At 44.0% G+C, this 21,263-nt stretch overlaps 1 protein-coding gene across 2 annotated transcripts in view; it reads left to right on the plus strand.

Annotated features, from left to right (window-relative positions):
- Positions 1 to 20,872, plus strand: part of LOC119516834 (atherin-like) — a 187,467-nt gene extending 166,595 nt beyond the window's left edge. The window contains exons 2-3 of one of the 2 annotated variants that reach the window (XM_037813314.1): positions 8,639 to 8,866; positions 11,230 to 12,237. In XM_037813314.1, coding sequence (XP_037669242.1) covers positions 8,779 to 8,866; positions 11,230 to 11,720 — 579 coding nt within the window. In that variant the 5' untranslated portion in view covers positions 8,639 to 8,778 and the 3' untranslated portion in view covers positions 11,721 to 12,237. Of the gene's footprint in view, positions 1 to 8,638; positions 8,867 to 11,229; positions 12,238 to 20,749 lie in introns of those variants that run through there. The other variant, XM_037813317.1, reaches the window with a different exon arrangement.
- Positions 20,873 to 21,263: the final 391 nt, after the last annotated feature.

The following is a 21,263-nucleotide window of genomic DNA, read 5'->3' on the forward strand; positions in this document are numbered from 1 at the left end:
TGTAGTATATTTATACAATGGACTGCTGCATGCAGTGAAAATGAAGAAACCATAGCTACAGGCATTACCATGGACGAATCTGTCATAATATGGACCAGAATACGGAATTCAAGAGAATACATGCAGCATGATGTCATTTTTATAAGGTACAAGAACATGAAATCTAAATAATGTATAGAAAAACAAATGTAAAACTATAAAGAGTAGCAAGGGATGATAAACAGATCATCCGGGATTGTGATGTTCTCTGGGTGTGGAATTAGAGATGGACATACAAGATGCAGCAAGGTACTGATAGATGTTTTATTTCTTAAATTGGGAGTAAAGATCATTTTCTTCCCTATATTATTCATTTAGATTCTATATCCTCTGCTCTAACATTATTCCTTGGGTCTAGTCAGTGCCAGAAGAGGAATCTATAGAAGACACATATACATCTACATCTCCATGAAAATTTGAACATCAAAGAAAAAGAAAAGATATTTAAAGCATTCAGAGAGAAAAACATGCAAATGTTTATACCTACAAAGGAACAGGAATCAAGATTTTCATCAGATATCTCACTGAAACATTGGATGCTAGAAGATAATGGAACAGTATCTACAACGTTACTGTTAGGTTGAACAACAATGATTTATGGTATATAACCATAAAAGTCTCTCATTATCCCCTTAAATTAATTTTTCAGGGCCATTTTTTTGTTTGCTTGTCTTTGCATAAAATTTAGAACAAGTCACATTATTTTCTGGCTTTTTTCAGGGATTAAAGGTCCCCAACCAATAATACTTACGTCTAGTTTCTACCCTTTCCCGTCTCAGGTCCCCACAGGCTACCTCTCAGTGAAACAGGGAGGCTGATCTACCTCTCTCATCACCCACTTCATGCTTTCTTTTTCTGTAGGTTATATATATATATATATATACACACACATATGTATGTATATGTTCATTATGGTTACCATGGGGATTACATTTAGCATGCTAAATGTATTACAATTTAGTTTGCGTTGATTTTAACTTGACTTCAATGGCTTACACATGCATGGTACCTACATCCCTCCATCCCTCCCTTTTAAGTTGTTCTTGTTACAAATTACGTCTTTATGCACTGTGTGCCCAGTAATAAAGATTCGTGCTTGTTTTTAACGCATTTGAATTTTAAAGTGAAAGATAACATCACAAATGAAAAATGAAATAATACTGGCATTTATGTTAACCCATATTGTTATTTACACTGGAGATCTTTATTTCTTCACCCAGCATTGAGCTACTGTTCAGTGTCCTTTCCTTTTCTTATGCAGGACTCCCTTTAGCATTTCCCATAAGGCAGGTCTAGTGATTATGAATTACTTCCGTTTTTGTTCATTTAGAAATATCTTAATTTCTCCCTCATTTTTGAAGGACAACTTTGCCAGTTTTATTATTCTCAGGTAAAAGTGTTGTTTTTCCCTTTCTGGACTTTAAATATGTCCTCCTGCAGCTTTCTGGCCTCTATGTTTTCTATCAAGAAGTCAGATATTAATAAGGATCCCTAATATGTGACATTTCATTTTTCTCCTGCTGTTTTTAAGATTCTGTCTTTTTGGCATCGGATAGTTTGATCATAATGTGTCTTGGTATGTATCTGTTTGGGTTCATCCTGCTTGGCGTTCATGGAGAATCTTGGATTTGCATATTCATAGCTTTCATCAGGCCACTGCAGCAGGGCAATAATTTTAAGCACCAGATTCAACCAATGTTATAAGCTTCCAATGTCTTCAGAAGACATTGGTGGCGACCTCATAAAAAAGGCGATGGTGAACTAGAAGTGTGTAATGGAGAAGGACCTAAAGGTGCAGGCCTCCCCGTGGTATCATCACCTTGTCTGGGGAAACTTCTACCAGCATAGGATTAGGTTTCCTTCTCTACGGCTCACATCACACTACTTAACTGAAAATAATATATATATATGTTTACAATACTGTAAACTTGATTGGTTTTAGTTTTTTGAATTAATGTATAGGCAATTAGGTTGTTAATTCAGGAGTTAAGTAACAGGAGCTAATCATAGATATAGAACAAAATACTAATATTATAATACCTTACAAAGGAAATAGTGGCGCTGACAAAAACTGGGAGATTGTGGGGAATGGGGAGGAGGGTTGCAGGGCAGCAGATGAAAATTATTTCCTTTATCTTACATAATAGGAAATTAAGAAATATTGCCTCAAGTTGGTAGAGTGAGAGATGAAAGTTTTTGTATACTTTTAGAGTTATAGATGTTAAATTAACCAACCAAAATTTATGTTGCTAGAACCAGGAAAATTCTGGAAGGAAGAGAGGTAGAAGAGATAGAGTAGGGAGTCAAATTGCAAAAAGGAGGTGTATACATATCATGAAATTCATAGTGCTAACAGAACAACCCTGGGAACTAAGACTGGGGGATGGGAAACGTGAAAGACTTTTTAAAAAATATCACTCCTTATTGTTTAATTTCTTTTAACCACGTGTGAATGTGTGCATGTGTTTCTCTCTCACTTTCTATCTCTTTCTCTCACATATCCAAACACCCTATGGATGTCTAAAAAAAAGCAGCTGGTCTCTTCCAAATTTTGGTCTCTTGAAATGTGAATATGTGTGAATGAGACAGCAGAAGGAGAACCCAGCAACGCGCCAGGTGTTAAAGCAAAAGACCCTTCAATGATCTGTGGCCCCCAACATAGGTGTCAGGGCATCCCTTACTGTCAGTTTGCATTAAAAAGCCTGGGGTCAGACAGCAGTCTGGACTCCTGAAGACAATTATATAATAATGTAGATTACAAGGGGTGACAGTGTGATTGTGAAGGCCTTGTGGATCACACTCCCTTTATCTAGTGTATGGATGAGTAGAAAAATGGGGATAAAAACTAAAGGACAAATGGGGTGGGATGGGGGGATGATTTGGGTGTTCTTTTTTCACTTTTATTTTTTATTCTTGTTCTGGTTCTTTCTGATGTAAGGAAAATGTTCAGAGATAGATTGTGGTGATGAACGCATAACTATGTTATCATACTGTGGACAGTGGATTGTATACCATGGATAATTAATTGTATGGTGTGTGAATGCATTTCAATAAAACTGAATTTAATTAAAAAAAAAAAAAAAAAAAAAGATTGACTGGGGGATCACCTCTTCCAGGAAGCTCTCTCTAACTGCTGCATCACTCTGCTTGTATCCTACTCTTGTTTCTCAAACTTAACTCTTACCATGCTGTGTTGAAATGATACATTTTTTATTTTCTCTCTATTTAGACTGAGTTTATTGACCATGTTTTGCTTGTGTGTGTGTAAAATATAATCTATATTGGACCTTGAAAAAAAAAAAAAAAAAGCCTGGGGTCAGAAATAGAAAACGTGCGCGCGTCTCTGCTAGACTGCATTACCACCGCCCCGCGTCCCTCGGGGGCCTGCCCGCGCCTGCCCACGGTCCTCCCATCCCGCGGAGTCACCCCTGTGGGCTGCTCCCTCTGAAGGAGCGCCTCACTCAGGGCACGTGCAGAGCCATCACGCACAGACGGCCTTTTGGAAGCCTTTGGATCCGTTTCTCTCTTGCGCATGGCCTTCCATACTTACACCTGGTTACCTCGCCACGTGCGCCCTACGAGCCCTGTGGGTTGTGGCCTGGAGAAGCCCCGTGGGAAGCCAGAGGCGGCTGGGGATGAGGGCGGGAGGAGAAGGGCCCGAGCCGGGGGCTGAAAGGTCTTAGCAGGGACTGGAGCCTGCGGGGAAGACTATTGAGCCAGGAAGCGACAGGGTTGGATTTCTGCTGTAGAGAGACGGCAGCAGCCCAGTGGAGCGGGGACTGGGGGATGGGCCTGGAGACAGGAAGACCAGGCAGGAGGGGATGGGGGCTAAAAGATGGATTCCTGCGGTGGAAGCCAGAGAGGGAACCGAGTTTCTCCTGGATCTGTGAAAAACACTTGCAGCTGACCACCCCTCCTCCCCGACCCCAAACCAACTGATGCATTTAGAACCGCAGTCCTTGGGTCAAGTGTAAATGTGGTCCTGGGGCTGACCTCACACAAAGTGTGACCAGGATCCAGTGTGGACAGCGGAATCTGCCAGGGGAGAGGATCTTGACAACCCAAGGCTGGAATCCAGTCGCCCTCCCTGGGGGGGGGGGGGGGGGTGTCTCTTCACCCGCTTTTGATGATTTCCCCACCATATTGGCTGGTGATGTACAGAAGTTAAATTCAAAGTTGCTTGTGGTTTTGAGTCACCTTTTTTGTCTCTTTTTTCTTTTTAAATAGAGACTCTTGAGTGAAAATTAGGCTGTTGTGTGGGTGGCTTTAAGGGTGCCTCATTCCCACATCGGAGAGCTACCCACACAGCAGATTTTAGTAGCACTTGAAGTGGGACCTGATTTTGCCTCTCAGCTGCTATATTAAAATAAAAAGCCCCTAAGCTGATGATAAAGATACCAATTTAAATGTATGGATAGCATTTCCTGGAGGAAGGAAACTTCTTTAAGGATTCTCTGAGAACTCACGTTCCCCTAGGGGGGTGCACATCGCATTAGCCTTTTAGTTAATGGCAGTGGAAAAAACAAAGGACAAGGAGTCAAAGTCCTCTGTCCTAGAGCCAGTTCTGCTGCTAACTTGCTGTTTGACTTAGGTAAGTCACTTCTCTTTGTGTCTCGGCCTCTGTCCATGTTAAGTGGGAATGTTAATACCTGATTGTCCACCTGACAACATTATTTTATGGACTGGGTGAGCTAATAGATGGCGAAACTCTTGGTCCACTCACTGGGCTGTTTGGGTGGGTCCTTGGTTTATCCCTGCTCCTCACCCTCAAAGCAGCTTGGGGATGGCATGGACAACCTGCCGCTCTTGCATTTGCCCCCATCCCAAATGTTCACTGAGCTCCTTTGGCAGAATCCCAGGCCTTCACTACCTCTCCTTTCGCTTCTTTTTTTTTTTTTTTCATTTTTATTGAGATTGTTCAGATACCATACCATTATCCAAAGATCCAAAGTGTACAATCACTTGCCCCTGGGTACCCTCATACAACTGTGCATCCATCACACTTAATTTTTGTTCAATTTTTAGAAACTTTTCATTACTCCAGACAAGAAATAAAGTGAAAGATGAAAAAAGAAAAAAAGAAAAGGAAACTCTAAACCTCCCCTATCCCTAACCAACCCCCCTCAATTGTTGACTCCTAGTATTGATATAGTATGTTTGTTACTGTTTATGAAAAAATGTTGAATTACTACTAACTGTAGTATATAGTTTGTAATAGGTATATAGTTCTTCCCTATATGCCCCTCTATTATTAACTTCTAATTGTATTGTCATACATTTGTTCTGGTTCATGAAGTGATTTCTAGTATTTGTACAGTTGATCATGGACATTGCCCACCATAGGATTCAGTTTTATACATTTCCGTTTTTTGACCTCCAACTTTCCTTCTGGTGACATATATGACTCTGAGCTTCCCCTTTCCACCTCATTCACACACCATTCGGTGCTGTTAGTTATTCTCACATCTTGCTACCAACACCCCTGTTCATTTCCAAACATTTAAGTTCATCCTAATTGAACATTCTGCTCATACTAAGCAAGAGCATCTACATTTCTTCCACAAGGCAGGAGGGAGAGTCAAAGAAGGTAGAGAGGCAAAAGAAAGAGGAAACAAAAAAAATGACAGCTAGGAAGCAGCAAAAGGAAAAATAACCTTAAATCAAAGTAGAATAAAGAATCAGACAATACCACCAATGGCAAGTGTCTAACATGCCTCCCCTATCCCCCCCTCTTATCTGCATTCACCTTGGTATATCACCTTTGTTACATTAAAGGAAGCATAATACAATGATTCTATTAGTTACAGTCTCTAGTTTATGCTGATTGCATCCCTCCCCCAATGCCTCCCCATTTTTAATACCTTGCAAGGTTGACATTTGCTTGCTCTCCCTCGTAAAAGAACATATTTGTAGATTTTATCACAAGTGTTGAATACTCTAGATTTCACCAAGTTACACAGTCCCAGTCGTTATCTTTTCTCCTTTCTTGTGGTGTCTCACATGCTCCCCATCTTTCTCTCTCAACCGTATTCATAGTTACCTTTGTTCAGTGTACTTCCATTGTTGTGCTACCATCTCCCAAAATTGTGTTCCAAACCTCACACTCCTGTCTTCTATCACCCTGTAGTGCTCCCTTTAGTATTTCCTGTAGGGCAGGTGTCTTGTTCACAAAGTCTCTCATTGCCTGTCTGTCAGAAAATATTTTGAGCTCTCCCTCATATTTGAAGTACAGCTTTGCTGGATACAGGATTCTTGGTTGGTGGTTTTTCTCTTTTAGTATCTCAAATACATCACACCACTTCCTTCTTGCCTCCATGGTTTCTGCTGAGAGATCCGCACATAGTCTTATTAAGCTTCCTTTGTATGTAATGGATTGCTTTTCTCTTGCTGCTTTCAGGATTCTCTCTTTGTCTTTGACATTTGATAATCTGATTATTAAGTGTCTTGGCGTAGGCCTATTCATATCTCTTCTGTTTGGAGTACGCTGTGCTTCTTGGATCTGTAATTTTATGTCTTTCAGAAGAGATGGGAAATTTTCATTAATTATTTCCTCTATTATTGCTTCTTCCCCTTTTCCCTTCTCTTCTCCTTCTGGGACACCAATGATATGTACATTATTGTACTTTGTTTCATCCTTGAGTTCCCGGAGACGTTGCTCATATTTTTTCATTCTTTTCTCCATCTGCTCCTTTGCGTGTAGGCTTTCAGGTGTTTTGTTCTCCAGTTCCTGAGTGTTTTCTTCTGCCTCTTGAGATCTGCTGTTGTATGTTTCCATTGTGTCTTTCATCTCTTGTGTTGTGCCTTTCATTTCCATAGATTCTACTAGTAGGTTTTTTGAACTTTTGATTTCTGCCGTATACATGTCCAGTGCTTCCTTTACAGCCTCTATCTCTTTTGCAATATCTTCTCTAAACTTTTTGAATTGATTTAGCATTAGTTGTTTAAATTCCTGTATCTCAGTTGAAGTGTACATTTGTTCCTTTGACTGGGCCATAACTTTGTTTTTCTTAGTGTAGGTTGTAATTTTCTGTTGTCTAGGCATGGTTTCCTTGGTTATCCAAATCAGGTTTTCCCAGACCAGAACAGGCTCAGGTCCCAGAGGGAAGAAATATTCAGTATCTGGTTTCCCTGCGGGTGTGTCTTAGAAAATTGCTCCACCCTTTGATGCCTCGGGTCACTGTGCTTTTCTGCCCAGCAGGTGACGCCTGTTAGCCTATAATTCTTGACTGGTGTGAGGAGGTGTGGCCGTGTTCCCCCAGGCTCTGGGGTCTGGTTCTGAATGGAAAGGGCCCCACCCCTTTCCTCCTAGAGAAGACAGACCCCTCAGGTGGAGGTCATTAGCATTTCAATGGTCTGGCTCTCTGCTTGTGCTGTCTCCACCCTTCCCAGAGTCACAGCCCTGGAAACTGAAAATGACTGGGGCTTTCTCCACTGAGCCAAAAAAGAAACAGATAGTCCCCTTCAGACCCAGTCCAAGGCAACCCTCCAGCTCTCCCAGGTCAGTCATCACCCAAAGCCTCTGTCTGTTTTTTGGGGCTGCGTACCTGTAGTGAGCAGTTCACACTCGCTACTTAAAACCCCAGTTGGAGCTCAGCTGAGCTGTATTCGCTTGCTGGGAGAGAGCTTCTCTCTGGCACCACACGGCTCTGCAGCTTGGGCTATGGGGGAGGGGGTCTCCCGACCTGGTTCTGCAGGTTTTACTTACAGATTTTATGCTGTGTTCTCAGGCATTCCTCCCAATTCAGGTTGGTGTATGATGAATGGATGGTCTCGTTTGTTCCCCTGCAGTTATTCTGGATTATTTACTAGTTGTTTCTGGTTTTTTGTAGTTGTTCCAGGGGGACTACTTAGCTTCCACTCCTCTCTATGCGGCCATCTTGCCCTAGTCTCTCTCCTTTAGCTTCTTGCAACAGCCTCTTACTAATCTCACCTTGCTTCATTCCAGATACCTGCCCGAGGTCTCTCTAGCTTACTTAAAACAAATGTTTTCAGAATAAACTCCAAACTCTAGTCCTCCTTGCTTTCCCTGCCTGTTGGCAAATTATTTTTTTCTCATCCCTGAAGAAGGGATGCTTCTGTGTTAGCCTTCACTGGCTCCTCCAGGCAGGTGGAGGTGCTCCCACCTCCTTCCCATGGCGCCTTTAGCGTGCCTTGGTCATAACTTGTTACCTATCCACTGTGTAACTCTGGCCAGCCCTCTCCACACTAGGCTGAGCTCCCACTACTGCATCGTGGTACTTGTGCTAAGCACCTGCCTGGCACCTGATAAGCACTTAGCAATGTTTGTTGAGTGAATGAAAGAACCGATGATTTAAGCTGCCCTTTTTCTTAGGGGCTGACCCTTCTGGATTCAGCTGCCAATGCTCTGTGGAAGAATTCCTGACCCCCCCTTCAGAGGGATGGGACTCCCCTCTCGAGGGAGCTCCCTAAGTCCCCGGGTAGACAGCTGTCTCAGCACTGGCAAAGGTTTATTTCACCGAATTGTTTCTATAATCCTGGTGTTTCCACAACCTACTCCAATTTCCATCTCATAGAGTGATCCCCTTGAGGGGTTGGCAAGGGACTAGGGGAACGTGATACTTAGTCTTTTTGTCTCTAGGACCTGAGGATAACCAGGGGTCTTGGAGAGGGCCCTCCAGTGCTGCCCCCAACAGAAGATGACCCCACACCATCATCTACGAAGGGCTGGGGAACGGGAACGCATACCCCACGTCTGTTATCTGCTGAGGTTTGCAAGGGATGACGGCCAGACTTGACGTGTCACCTCCTGAACTCACCCTGCCCCCTCCCATCGGCTTATATCAGATCAGTCTCTCTGGATTACAAGGTAAATGCATATTCTCCTTTCTGAATAGGCAAGGCAGATCTTGTGGAGTATTTTTGGGGCTGGAGCATGACTGCTGAGGTGCTGGTGGACGTTGCCATTCCTGTGCTGCCTCCTGGACTTAGCCCTTCACTAGAAGGGCAGCTTCTACGGATTTTCCTTCTACTTCTGTCCGGCCTCTCCTGCCTCCAGCTTCTCTTCCCAGCTTGAAGCCTGGGCACAACAAGCTGGGGAGTGGTGGTCTCTAGGTCCATGAGTAGGGGAAACGTGAGTGCTCCAATTCCAGTTCAATTTCCTCACCAAAAAAATGCCTTGCTAGTTTGCTTAGTCGATCACCCCAGAAATCAGCGTGCCTCACTAAGGCAAGCATTAACACTCCTCGGAGGCGGCACCGTCTAACTTCATGCTGAGGAAAGACTGGCTCTGGGGTTTCTCCTGTGGAACAATGGACCCCAGCATTTTTGTGCTAAGAGGCTTGGGCTTCTCTCCTGCCCTATCTATCCTGGCTGCCTTCAGAGAGAAATAATATTAGCTGTTGTTATTGTTTTTTTCTTTAATGCCTGGGTGGGAAGGTCCCATCTCTGATTAAAGTCTCCTGACTTCCTTTTCTACCTTTAATGGAGGTGGGAGCCGTTTGCTGCTGATTTTGCCATATATTTATTTCCTCCACTAGACTTGAGGGCAGGGTGTGTCACTTATTCATCTCTATAGTCCTAGAACCGAGCACAGGGCCTGACCCAGAGTAGATACTCAGTAGATGCTTGTGGAATGCATGAATGAATGCAAAAGAACAGGGGTTAAGCTTCCATAAGGAAAAAGAAAACAGGTGGGTCCGTGAACATGGGATTCCTTGCCGAGCCCAAGCAGCCTGGGGACTAAAGGAGAAGGTAGGAGCCCATGTGGCTGGAGAGGGAAGGGAAGGGGCAGCTCCCATGCACAGACGGTGCTTTGCAGCCCTCTAAATTCAAATGTGCAGTCTCTCCTGACCAACTTCTCCTCTCCCTCTGTTTGCCAAGGTAGGTGGCAGGAGGTGGGAAGAGGAGCATTAGCTGAGCTGACAACAGGACTGCCCGGGCAGACCACAAAGTCTGTACTTTATTCTCTCTGAGATTTTCATTGAGCAGAAAATCAACCACTTTCTCTGGGAAGGAACAGATCACTGGCCTTTTGGGGAATATGGTACCTGGTGAGAGAGTCTATTCTCTCTCCTTAACCATGGAGGAGGGCAGAGTGATGCTTTCCTCCCCAAGACCAAGGGAAAGGGGCTCCCTGAGAATCATTTGTAAGCAGCACAGTCTGACATTCTGCTCCCTGTTTGACATCTGCTTGGACAGTGGCTTGCTGATCTGATCCAATGCTGCAAGCAGGAGGAAAGAGAAGTAGAGAGAAAAAGATAGTGATGGGGGTGGGGAGTGGAGTGGGGTGGGAGGATGCAAACTGCGTCCCCAGCATTTCGCAAGGTTACGTGAGCTTCCTGTGGGTTGAGTGGAGTCTGAGGAAGGTGGCTTGGCATGAGCTGTCTGTAGCATCCTATCTAAGAGTGCATCCCACTGGCTGAGGGTCGCCCAGCAAGAGCCTGTAGCAGTTGGGCAGTGAGGTTGGAGGGACTCAGCTGCATAGTGGGGAAGGGGGATTCCCTGTAAGATTTTCTTGGGAACATAAACATTTCCTGGTAAGAGCCCTGTCTGGACACCAGGCCCACAGAGGGTACTGCTCATTCAGGGTGAGCCAGTGAAGCAGAGCGGGGACAGCAGTGTCACCACAAGCTCTAACATAAGGCATCTCTCTGCCCCCAGCCCTCCTTCTATCCCAGAAAGGCCATGGAGAGTGAGGGGGGTGAGGAGGGACCAGTGGCGGAGGAAGCCTGTGGGGCCAGCTTTCCCACCTCTTCCCCTAGAACAGAGATGCTAAGCCATATTTGGGGTAGGATCCGGGAGGAGAAAAGAGCTTCTGGACCGAGTTTAAAATGGACAAGCCTCAGTCTTTTTTTTTTTTTATTTTAATAATTCAATTTTACTGAGATATATCCACATACCATGCAGTCATACAAAGCATACAATCAGTTGTTCCTGGTACCACCATATAGTTGTGTGTCCATCACCAAAATTAATTTTTGAACATTTTCGTTACCACACACACAAAAGTCATAAGAATAAAAATTAAAGTGAAAAAGAACAATTAAAGTAAAAAAGAACAAAAGCCTCAGTCTTTGTCTTGGGTTTGTCTAATCATGGAGAGTGGCTGACGGGTTAAGAGATTTGTTCACGATGTTGTTAGGGAAGCTGCAACCTTGTGGGAAAAGGAGAATTTGACCCAGCACAGTTTGTGGGAAACCGTTTCACATTTATTCCTTCATGTCCCAACAGGTCGAGAATTCTCAATACGTGGGTCACATACTGCTCGGCGGAAGGCTGTGGGGCAGAGTCCCCTCTACAGCATCTGCTCCCCTTTAACCTGCCCCCCAGCCTGTGAGCTGGAGCGGGTCCGCCTCCTTACAGGGCCGTGGGACAAATTCCACAGACGACAGAGCCTGGGTGCAGGCTGCGTGGCTGGCGAGGGGCAAAGCAGAGAATCAAAATCAGCACTCACTGTCAAGCTCCAAAGCCCTATCCCACAGGGCTTGACATGCACTTTTTGCGTTTCCTATGTTCTCTCTCCTTCTAATTGGACTCACCCCTGCCCTCATCTCACCAGGAAAGACACTGCGTCTCAGACAGGTAGGACACCACCCCTAGATCACAGGACCAGCAAGTGGCGATACTGGAGTTCACGCCCCAGTCAGTGTAACTTCAGATCCGGCGCACTTCCCAACGTTCCCAGTGGCTCTCTGGTCCAGAGACCTGCAGGATTCTTTTGAGTGTCCAGTTCAGAAGCGTCAGTCCAACCCCAGCAGAGCACAGCTGCTTTGACCTCTGGGCCCAGCCCAAATGCAGCCGTCTGACAGAGATCATCTCTGATTTTGAAAATTGCTCTCAACTCCAGACCTTGCTGTTTGGTCTGAAAACCACAGGGTGCTTTGAGTGCAGACACAGAACCTGCTCCCACTCAGACAAGCTCCCACCCCTCTGGCACCCCTGTGTGAGCTGTTTCTGCAAAACCTTCCTGCCTGCCTTCCAAAGATGGATTTGGAACTGCATGGTTAAAAAGAAAAAAAAAAAAAAATTCAGGCCTGAAAATGTCATTTTAAAGTGCTGTAAAAATAAATGTTGAAGTTCTCTGCTTCCGTAATCACCCTTGTTGGAATCCTGTCCCTGTCACTGAGACAGCTGTCTGGTCCCGATGAAGCAAGTGGGGAGGTAGGCATTGCCCCTGGCAGAGGGCAGTGCAATCACCAATCTGCCTTATGGACTTTAATTATGAGTCTTCAGCCAGAATTTTTTGCTTTTAAAAATGAGAAGCATGCAAATACGTCTATATCTATATTATATAGCTATATTATGTCTATATAACTATATATCTATAGATAACTATATATATCTATATATCTTATATCTATAAAACTGTCTATCTATATCTATTTCTACCCTTCTATCTATATCTGTATATGGATGGATGGATGGATGGATGGGTGGGTGGATAGATAGATAGATAGATAGATAGATAGATAGATAGATAGATAGTTAGATAGATAGATATATTTGTGCTGAATTCCCAGAATTAGTCTCTGTTTCTACATGGAGGCCTAGAGAGTTGGAGTCCCTCTGGGTTTGGTCCTACATTTCGGATTCTTCACTTCACCTTTTTCCCAATTTTAATTTGTAATTTTCTAACCAGGAGTCCTTGGACAAGTGTCTTAACTTTTCTCAGGCTTGTTTTCCCCTCTGTAAACAATAGGGCTAGCCTTGCAGAATTGGAGAAAGGCACCAAGGTACTAAAGCAGTCGACTCGGACTCTATTAAACACTTCTTCATTCATGCAAACTAATTTCCTTTAAGTCTTCTTTTGAAGGCTCCCCTTCCTTGTTCTATTCTGAGTCTTTGTTATCCGCTGTGTCAAGTTCTGGGTGTTGATATTTTTTCTCTCTCTCTAGATGGAAAAATCCCTACCCCCTGTACCTTCTGTCTTTGTCCAAGTTTTTCTTTCATCTGCTGCTCCTGTTGTTTTATCCCCCACTCATCTTCCTGGGCAACAGTCACCCCTCCTGGCAGCCTTTGCGATTTATATAGTCTCCATGAATTCTCTGCAGCTAGCATTTATCATAGACCTCAATCTAACAGACACATCTTAGGTGTTTTCTCATTTGGACACAACCTTGTTTTTCTTCCTCCTACTTCTTTTCATCCAGAATATATTGAAATGTTCCAGAGAAGGAATGGAAATAGATTTTATAGAAAAGGGGCAGCTGGAGGTAGCTGTCTTGCCAAAGGTCTTAGTAATTTCTATTTTCTCTCTTCCCTTTTGTAATTTGGCTTAGAGTGGGTGGTGGTGACGAGGAGTGCATGGGTGTAAGAACTGAAATGATTTAACTCATCAGCACAAAATGTGAGGGCCCCTGGGAAGAAATCCTCTTTTCACATAGGAAGATGTAGACTTAGAAATTAGAGACCCTTCCTGTGAACCCCTAATGGGTGGTTTGATGTACTTTTTAAAAAAATCATTCTATTTCCTTCCAGGTTTAAAGAAATGTGTTTTGAAATTTGATATACCCAAAATTTATGTGATGTGGGAAGTAGGAAATCATCTTAATTTTGTTTCCTAATCGATAGCCCATTGTACCAATACCATTTTTTTATTAGTTTGCTGTTTTCCTGCTGATTTGAATGTCATCTTTATCATATGCTAAATACATATATATCTGTTTCTGGATTCTAAATTCTGTTCGATTGATTTTTCTATTTCTATGCCAGTACCACATATTTTAATTACTGTTGGAACGCTTAAGTTTCTGAGCCAGAAAATTCACGGGCACTTGTAATTCACTTTTTTACAAGGATAAAAGGGTAACTGCAGAATGTTCCTATGAGCCATCTGCTATTCCCCAACACTTGTAAAAATAATGTAAAACATTAATTTAGACTTCTAATTGATTATTTATAAATCATTTTGAACACCCCAGTTAATAAGACATTCACTATATTTTTGAACTGAAGAGAAGTAGAACTCCAAATGTTTAATTTATGAGATGTTTGTTCAGTGGAGACTAGTTTATTTTCAGGTCTGGGAAAACAAACCAAACTTGGGCAAGTTTTTCATTGTTTTTCAGTTTGGGCCCTGATAAATAGTTTCTGCATATGCCCCATTGTATTGCGCTGAGTTTATGGTGGGGTGCTGAGATTTTTCCATTCCCGGTATTAAAGCCGCCTCTTGAATGTGCACAAGTAAACCTTACAGGCATGGACAAATGCACGTTGTCATGCATTTCCCATGGTTTGGAGCGGTGGCAGTCACAGGTCACCTACTGCCATCTGCACAGTTAATAACTTCCCCTGATATCTGGGGGCGAATCTACCACCTCAGTAGAGTGCCTCTCTTGAGTTTTGTTCCAGTTTGCTAATGCTGCCATTACGCAAAATACCAGAAATGGATTGGCTTTTATAAAGGGGGTTTATTTGGTTACAAATTTAGTCTGAAGGCCATGAAAATGTCCAAATCAAGGCATCAGCACACGTAAATCATCACTGAAGGAAGGCCAATGGCACCTAGAAAACCTCTGTTGTCTGGGACGTAATGTGGCTGGCATCTTCTTCCTTTGCTCCCAGGTTGTGTTTCGAAACGGCTTTCTCCCAGGACATTTCTCTCTAGGTATCTGGAGATATTCTCTTAGTTCTCCCAGGCAAACTCTGGAGTAGCAAAAGTCTAATTTCAATGGCCATCTTCAAGATGTCTCTCTTGGCTGCAGCACTGAGCTCCTTCTGTCTGAGATCTTATATAGGACTCCAGGGATTAAATCAAGACCCACCCTGAATGGATGGGGTCTGTATCTCCATGGAAATAATCTAATAAAAGGTATTACCCACCGTAGGGTGGGTCACATCTCCATGGAAACAACCTAATCCAAAGATTCTAACCTAATCAACAGGAATACCTCTGTCTCCACAAGATTGCATTAAAGAACATGGTATTTGGGGGACATAATACATCCAAACCAGCACACGTTTCATGAATTTGTTAGCAATTCTCCAATTTTGAAGAGCAAATAGTTTTTGTAGGGGCGATTCAAGGAGGGGGGATCATTTATTCAGCACCTGGTTTGTTCTGAAATACTGTGTGCTTTACGTATGTCATTTAATTTGATTCTCACGACCCACAGAAATAGGTGGTGGTGTCATCCCTGTGAGAAAACTGAGACCCAGAGTGCTTAGGCAAATTGCCCAAGTCAACGCCATCTGTAAGCAATGGAGCAGCGATCCCACCCTATCTGACCCCACAGCCCATGTGCTTTCTACCTCTCCGTGCTTTCCCTTCTTGTCAGCCACCATTTAGATTCCACTTTGGCTGCAGACCCAAATGTTCCACAACAGAGTCTGTGGCTCTTTTATAACTTATCATAGGATCAACCAAAGTTGATGTGGATGCATACTTTGTTACTGACATTTTTCTACATTTGTTTTAAGGCAGTGAAATTACTTTGCAATTTTAGGCACAATTTTATATATCTTATGCTGTAGTTTGGAAAGTACCTTTCTGCCCCATCCCTCTCCTTCTCTGATGTAATCATTCAACATGCTCCAGTGCTGAGTGGTAACATGGGGTTTTGACTCCAAGGAGCCCACTGTGTATTGATATATGTAAATAAAAACAGCTGACATTTATTGAGCACTTATTGTATTTTCCAGATACCATTCCAAGTACTTCACATGTATAACTTCATTAATTCTTCACAACGATTTCATGATATCAATTTTATTGTTATCATCTCCATTTCGTAAATGAGAAAATAGAGGCACAGAGACGTTATGTAACCTGCCCAAGGTCATACAAGTGGGAAGTCGCAGAGCCCTGCTTTAAATTCAGGCAGCCTGAGTGAGAAGACCCTGCTCCTAACCACCGTGCAGCCTGTCTCCCACAGCGGGGCAGCAGGGGAGGAGCACCTGACATTGCTTAGGAGTCAGGGAAGCCTCACTTGGAAGACCAGTAAGAGTTTCCCAGGCCACCAAGTCTGGGGGAGGCTGTCCCGGCAGAAGGCACAACACAGGCAGAGGCCCAGAAGTAGGACCATTTGTGGTAGGTTTACTGAGCTTCATGGTGATTATTTCACATTCACTGTTCAATTGGGTCTTAATAGTGCAGTACCAGATTTAAGGAAACACTTTAACGCTATCAGAAATTTGAAACAGTGAGGTGTTTGAAGTTTGAATGCAAGATTAGACCATAGGGAGCACTTAAAAGAAGTATTTTTCTCATCCAAAACATGACTTGCTTCTACAGCCACCTCTCCAAGTCTCAGCACATTTAGAATTACTGATGCGAGCTTTTAAGGCTGAGCAGAATAGAGTTCTGCTAAGCTGAACAAACATTCACTAATGCCCAGTCCTGTGCTAGATGCTGGAGATACAGGGTTAAACCACATCCTCTTCCTGTCCCCAGGTGAGCCCAGCCCAGTGGCAGGAGCAGACAGACCAGTGAATAGATCACAGTGCAATGTGATAAAGGGTGTTAGAGGTAAGAGGATGTGGAAGGAACACTGCTGGGGAGCACCCAACCCAGCCTGGCTGCATGTAGGAAAGTTGCTTGGAGGATTTTGTAAGGGAACAAATAGAGGAGGGGCCGGAGAATGTGCAGGACAGAGAGGGTGTGACCCCTGAGTGAAACCTGGAAAAACAAAAGACTTACATCTCCAGCTAGTGTCACACCTCTTCAAATCAGCTATTAACCACACATGGCCTCTAGGTTAGGTGATCCAAGCCAGAATGAGTTGGAGAACCTCCTAGCCATCAAAGAAGATGTGCTTCTAAGATGCACGCAGACCTCAGGGGTCATGGGCAAGTATGGCAGAGGCAGATAATGAGCAGCTTGAAAGGCATTTCTGCCCAATGCTAATGAGCAACTTTGGGGTAGACATCATTCTCAGTATGTGTTAGAGGAGGGTGGGCAGAAGGCAAGGATCTAGTGCTTGGCTTTCCCGGTTTCTGGGTGGATCTCTCAGGTGGGTGGAGGTGACGGTGCTGGGGGAGAGAGCTTTCTTAGGGGCCAGCCCTTGTTTTCGAGCTACTGCTCTCCATGGACCTGCCCTGAGTTCTGGGTGGTCTCAGCCCCTAACTTCTCTTGGACCAATGAGCTCATCAATGAAACATCTCTCAGTCTTGCTCCCCTCCCCACCGACCACTACTGGGTACTCCAGTCACGCTGAAGGTCCAAACATGCTAGGCTCTTTCACCTCAAGTCATTCGGACATTCTTCTTCCTGGAATCCACTCCCTCCCCTCTCAGCCTGCTCCCATTGGTCTTTGAGGATAGCACCTCCCACACCGCCTTGGGCTCTGTGACAACACTCTCAAACTGTGATCGTTGTTTACACATCTGCCTGCCCCAGGAGATGCTGCACTGTGTGTTCCCAGCATCTAACCCTTTGCTCAGTGTGTACTGTAGAAAGGAGTGAATGAATGCATCCAGAAGCCTCATAAAGGGAAGAGGGGATCTTGGCCCTGTGTCTTCTTGCCCTCCCTCTTCCACTGCAGCATCTGTGCTTTCTCAGACACTGCAGATCCCTGGAACAGCCTCTGGTCTCTTAACAAAACTGCTCAAAGCCTTCCTCAGATTTCTTTTCCTCCAAGAAGGTTTCTCAGACAAGGTGGGCTGAGGAAGGATTGTCACCTCCCTCAAGCTTCCGTGATGAGAAATTCTCTTTCCTTCCTCGTCCCTAAAAGCCTTACCAAATAAGAAAAATGTAGAGCCTAAAAACAGAAATCAAGTTGAACTTCATCATCAAAATAAAGTGAGCATGTGTAAGTGTCTCGTGGAGGTGTGAAAAACTAAGCAGAACTTGAACTTGCCATCTGGATGTCTGTCCACAGGCCTTCAAGCTTCTCTAAAAACATCTTAGACAGGAAAGATTGTGGCAACCAAATGCTCTAAGGCAGTTTTTATATGTCCTTGGGAAGGATGGGGTGACTTGTCCTATTAATATTTTTAACCTCCTGCTATAGAAAATTTCAAACATATTTACAAATTGAGAGTGGACTGTCATGAACACCACTCAGCTTCCAACAATTATCATTCATTGTTCAGCAAATATAAATATCTATTTATTATGTATGTATTAATACATTTGAAATATTAAGTTATTATTTTGTGTCTAAACACCTGGCAACATGTTCAGGTACCAGGGCCCAGGTGTGGTTCAAGCACATTCTCTTTGGAGGGACAGAGGAGGTCACCTTGCTCTGCCCGCTACGTGAAGCAGGAATCCAACTGCTGTGGATGACCTCCAGGGCATCCTCCAGCCACTCTTTGGAGTATGTGAATTGATTCAGAACTCCAGAGGGGCACAGAGTTGAGTGTGGAGCTCAGGACTCTGCCCCTGGAAAGCCTTCCAATGCCCCTCGTAGGAGCTAACCCCTCCGCGGGCGTTTGATGAACTATCTGCTAAAGCACTAGAGCCATGCTTGCATGAGCCTGAGATCAGGGGCACAGGCTCTGGAAGCTCCCTGGGCTTGCAACCCTGCTCTGTCCCTGTTGGCCCTTAGTGGTATCAGCCATAGTCTTTTCTGAGAACTGGGAGCTCACCTGTTCTCAGGTGAGTGTGCTCAGTGGGAAACTCCAGTGAGACACATTGGTCTTGGATTTGGACAGAGTCTGCAAAACACAACTCTGACATGTAATAAATGGTGTGGTCTTGGACAAACTATTTGATTTCTTGGAGCCTTAGATCCCTGTTAGGAAACAGTGATACGAAAGCTCAACTTGTGATGAAGAGTAAATAAGACAAGGAATGTATGTTTAGTGGCTATGAGGCCTGGTCCAAAGGGAGTATCAGATAGGAGTTGTTCAGCTTAATTTTACAGAATATACAATGTCACATGTACCATGGGAGGGAAATGTAAATATTAAGCTCTCTCTCTGGGCCACAGAAAACAAGAGTGTGAATTTTATAGACCCAAAAGGGGAGTCTGAATTGAATCACTAAGGAAGTGGGAAGCTGGAGAGAGGTGGAGCCAGGGCTACTTTTACCATGAAAGTTAGGGTGAGGGCGAGAGGGCGCCAAAAACCCAAGGGGGCTTGAGATAGCAGAACCTGCCTGAATTCAAATCCCAGCACTGGCACGTACTTGTGTGTCGTTGCATGAAGTAATGAATCTCTCTTTTCTTCAGTTTTCTGCTCTGTAAAATGAGGATAATATAGTCTTTACTTTATGTATTAAATTAATTATATATAAATCGCTTAGTGCCTGCCGCAGAGCGAATGCTCTATGAGAGGTATTACTGAGATATTTTAGCTTTGGGAAAACCTGCGGATGGCCGACAGAGATACGGGTTCCTGAAAGCTGTGTAACATGGAGCGAGGAAACTAACCTCTCTGGGACTAAGGGTTTTTGTGCACAAAATGCAGGAAGGAGAACCTGTTCTGGGGACCACAGGGGTTTCTGAGGAAGGAGAGCACGGTTAGGACAGCGGATGAATGCGAGGCTGGAAGCCGGGTCAGAAGTCTGCCTTCAGCCTCCACCCCATCCCCATCCCCATCCCCATCCCCCGTCCACCTCCCACCCCCACCACCCCCGCTGGCCTCAGCGGGACCCGCAGAGCTCTGGAAAGGTTCCTCTGTGCGTCATTCCAGCCATGGCAACAAACCCGAGCCGTCCCCCGACGTTAGAAGGCTCAGACTAGTAACTCTCACAGCAACAGACAAAAAAGAAAAACTGCTCTTCTCTGATCAGCATTTCAATACAAGTCGGAGAGCCACAGACTCTGGGTTGGTGGGAGCGGTGGGGGGACATGCTCCTCGCGCGGGTGAACGGCAGCAGGGAGAGGGAGGAGGGTGGGAGACCAGAAAGGAGAGAGAGATGGGAGAGCAGCATTCCCGCGCTGGTCATCTAAGCCAGTGCTGGTTATAGCGAATATAAATGGAATGCCAATGGACTCCAGCTGAATATCTGTTATCTGTCAAGGGACATTTGGAAGAGTTTAGACCTGCTTGCCTGTTTACTGTCCAGTATATCAGTACACATCACACCCCAAAGGGATATTAAAAAAGGATTGTCCTCCTGACAGATATTTAATTATGACTTAGCTAAAGAGATGAAACCAAATGGTGGCTGAAATCACATTATCCCATCAGAACTTAATGACACAATTTCATTCCTATTCCATTTTTTTGAAAGGGTGTAAACTCTGACAGCTGCCTTCACTGGCAATAAACCAAAATTCCTGATAAAAAACCATCAGTTTGACAGCAAACAGATGAATCATTGCCTGGGACCAATAGGAAAAGGGGATAAATTATAAACGGGCACCAGGAAACTATCTGGTTGATGGGTGTGTTAGTTACCTTGATGGTGGAGATGGTTTCCTGAGTGTAAATGCATGTCAAAATGCGTCAAATGGTACACCTGAAAAACAGGTACAGAAAAGTATCCTTCAATTCTCTTCAACAGAGCTGGTGAAAGTCCTACCTGTTATCCTTACAGCCAAGGCCTTGTCACTCCTGCTTCACAATGGGTTTTCTCTGAAAATTTTGTGACCTAAAAATAAACCTTAGAGTACTAGTCTTAAAAAAAAAAAATGCTTTATCCTTAAGAACTTACATCAAAATAAAAGTCAGGAAGAGAATGGGGGGCTAATGTTTACTGAGCTACAACCAAATGACCTGTCATAGCAAAGCTGTGAACCTAATGGCAATGTTATTCACATTTTCCTGACTAACACTATGGCTCTGCGAAGGGCCAGAACTCAGGTGGTGTCTGGTGGAGTCGGTCTGTCTGTCTGATAACAAACTTTCTTTGTTCTTTCAGCATCCCATGCTATCATCTGTGAGGCCACCTGCATTTTAGGGAGATGACTAAAGGACACACAGGCCCCTTATTCCCACTGCTTTGATAGAGCTCTCCATTCTGTAGCCTGTTACAGGTTTTGGCATATTGTAATCACAGGGTGAGTATAATCCTGTGTTCTGCTGTTTTCAATTCACATTGCTTGTAAATATTTTCCCATGTTGCTCATATTTATCATTTAGAAGCCTCTATAAATCCCATTGAGTTGATGCATTGTAACAGTTTACTTACTTGTATTGTTGAACGATGTGATCATTTCTGATATTTTGCTACTATGAATAACAGAGCAGCCAGTTTCTCATAAAGAAGGCAGTACCAGGTAGTGGATGAGAATACAGCCCTGCAGTAGATTGCCTGGGTTCGAATCCTGGAATTGTCATGAAATAGCTGGGTGACTTTAGACAGGTTAGTTAACCTCTTTTTGCCTAGGTTTCTTAATTTATAAAGTACAGATAATAGCACCCCTCTCAGAGGC

Source organism: Choloepus didactylus, chromosome 20 (genome assembly GCF_015220235.1).
Source record: "Choloepus didactylus isolate mChoDid1 chromosome 20, mChoDid1.pri, whole genome shotgun sequence".
Taxonomy (NCBI): domain Eukaryota; kingdom Metazoa; phylum Chordata; class Mammalia; order Pilosa; family Megalonychidae; genus Choloepus; species Choloepus didactylus.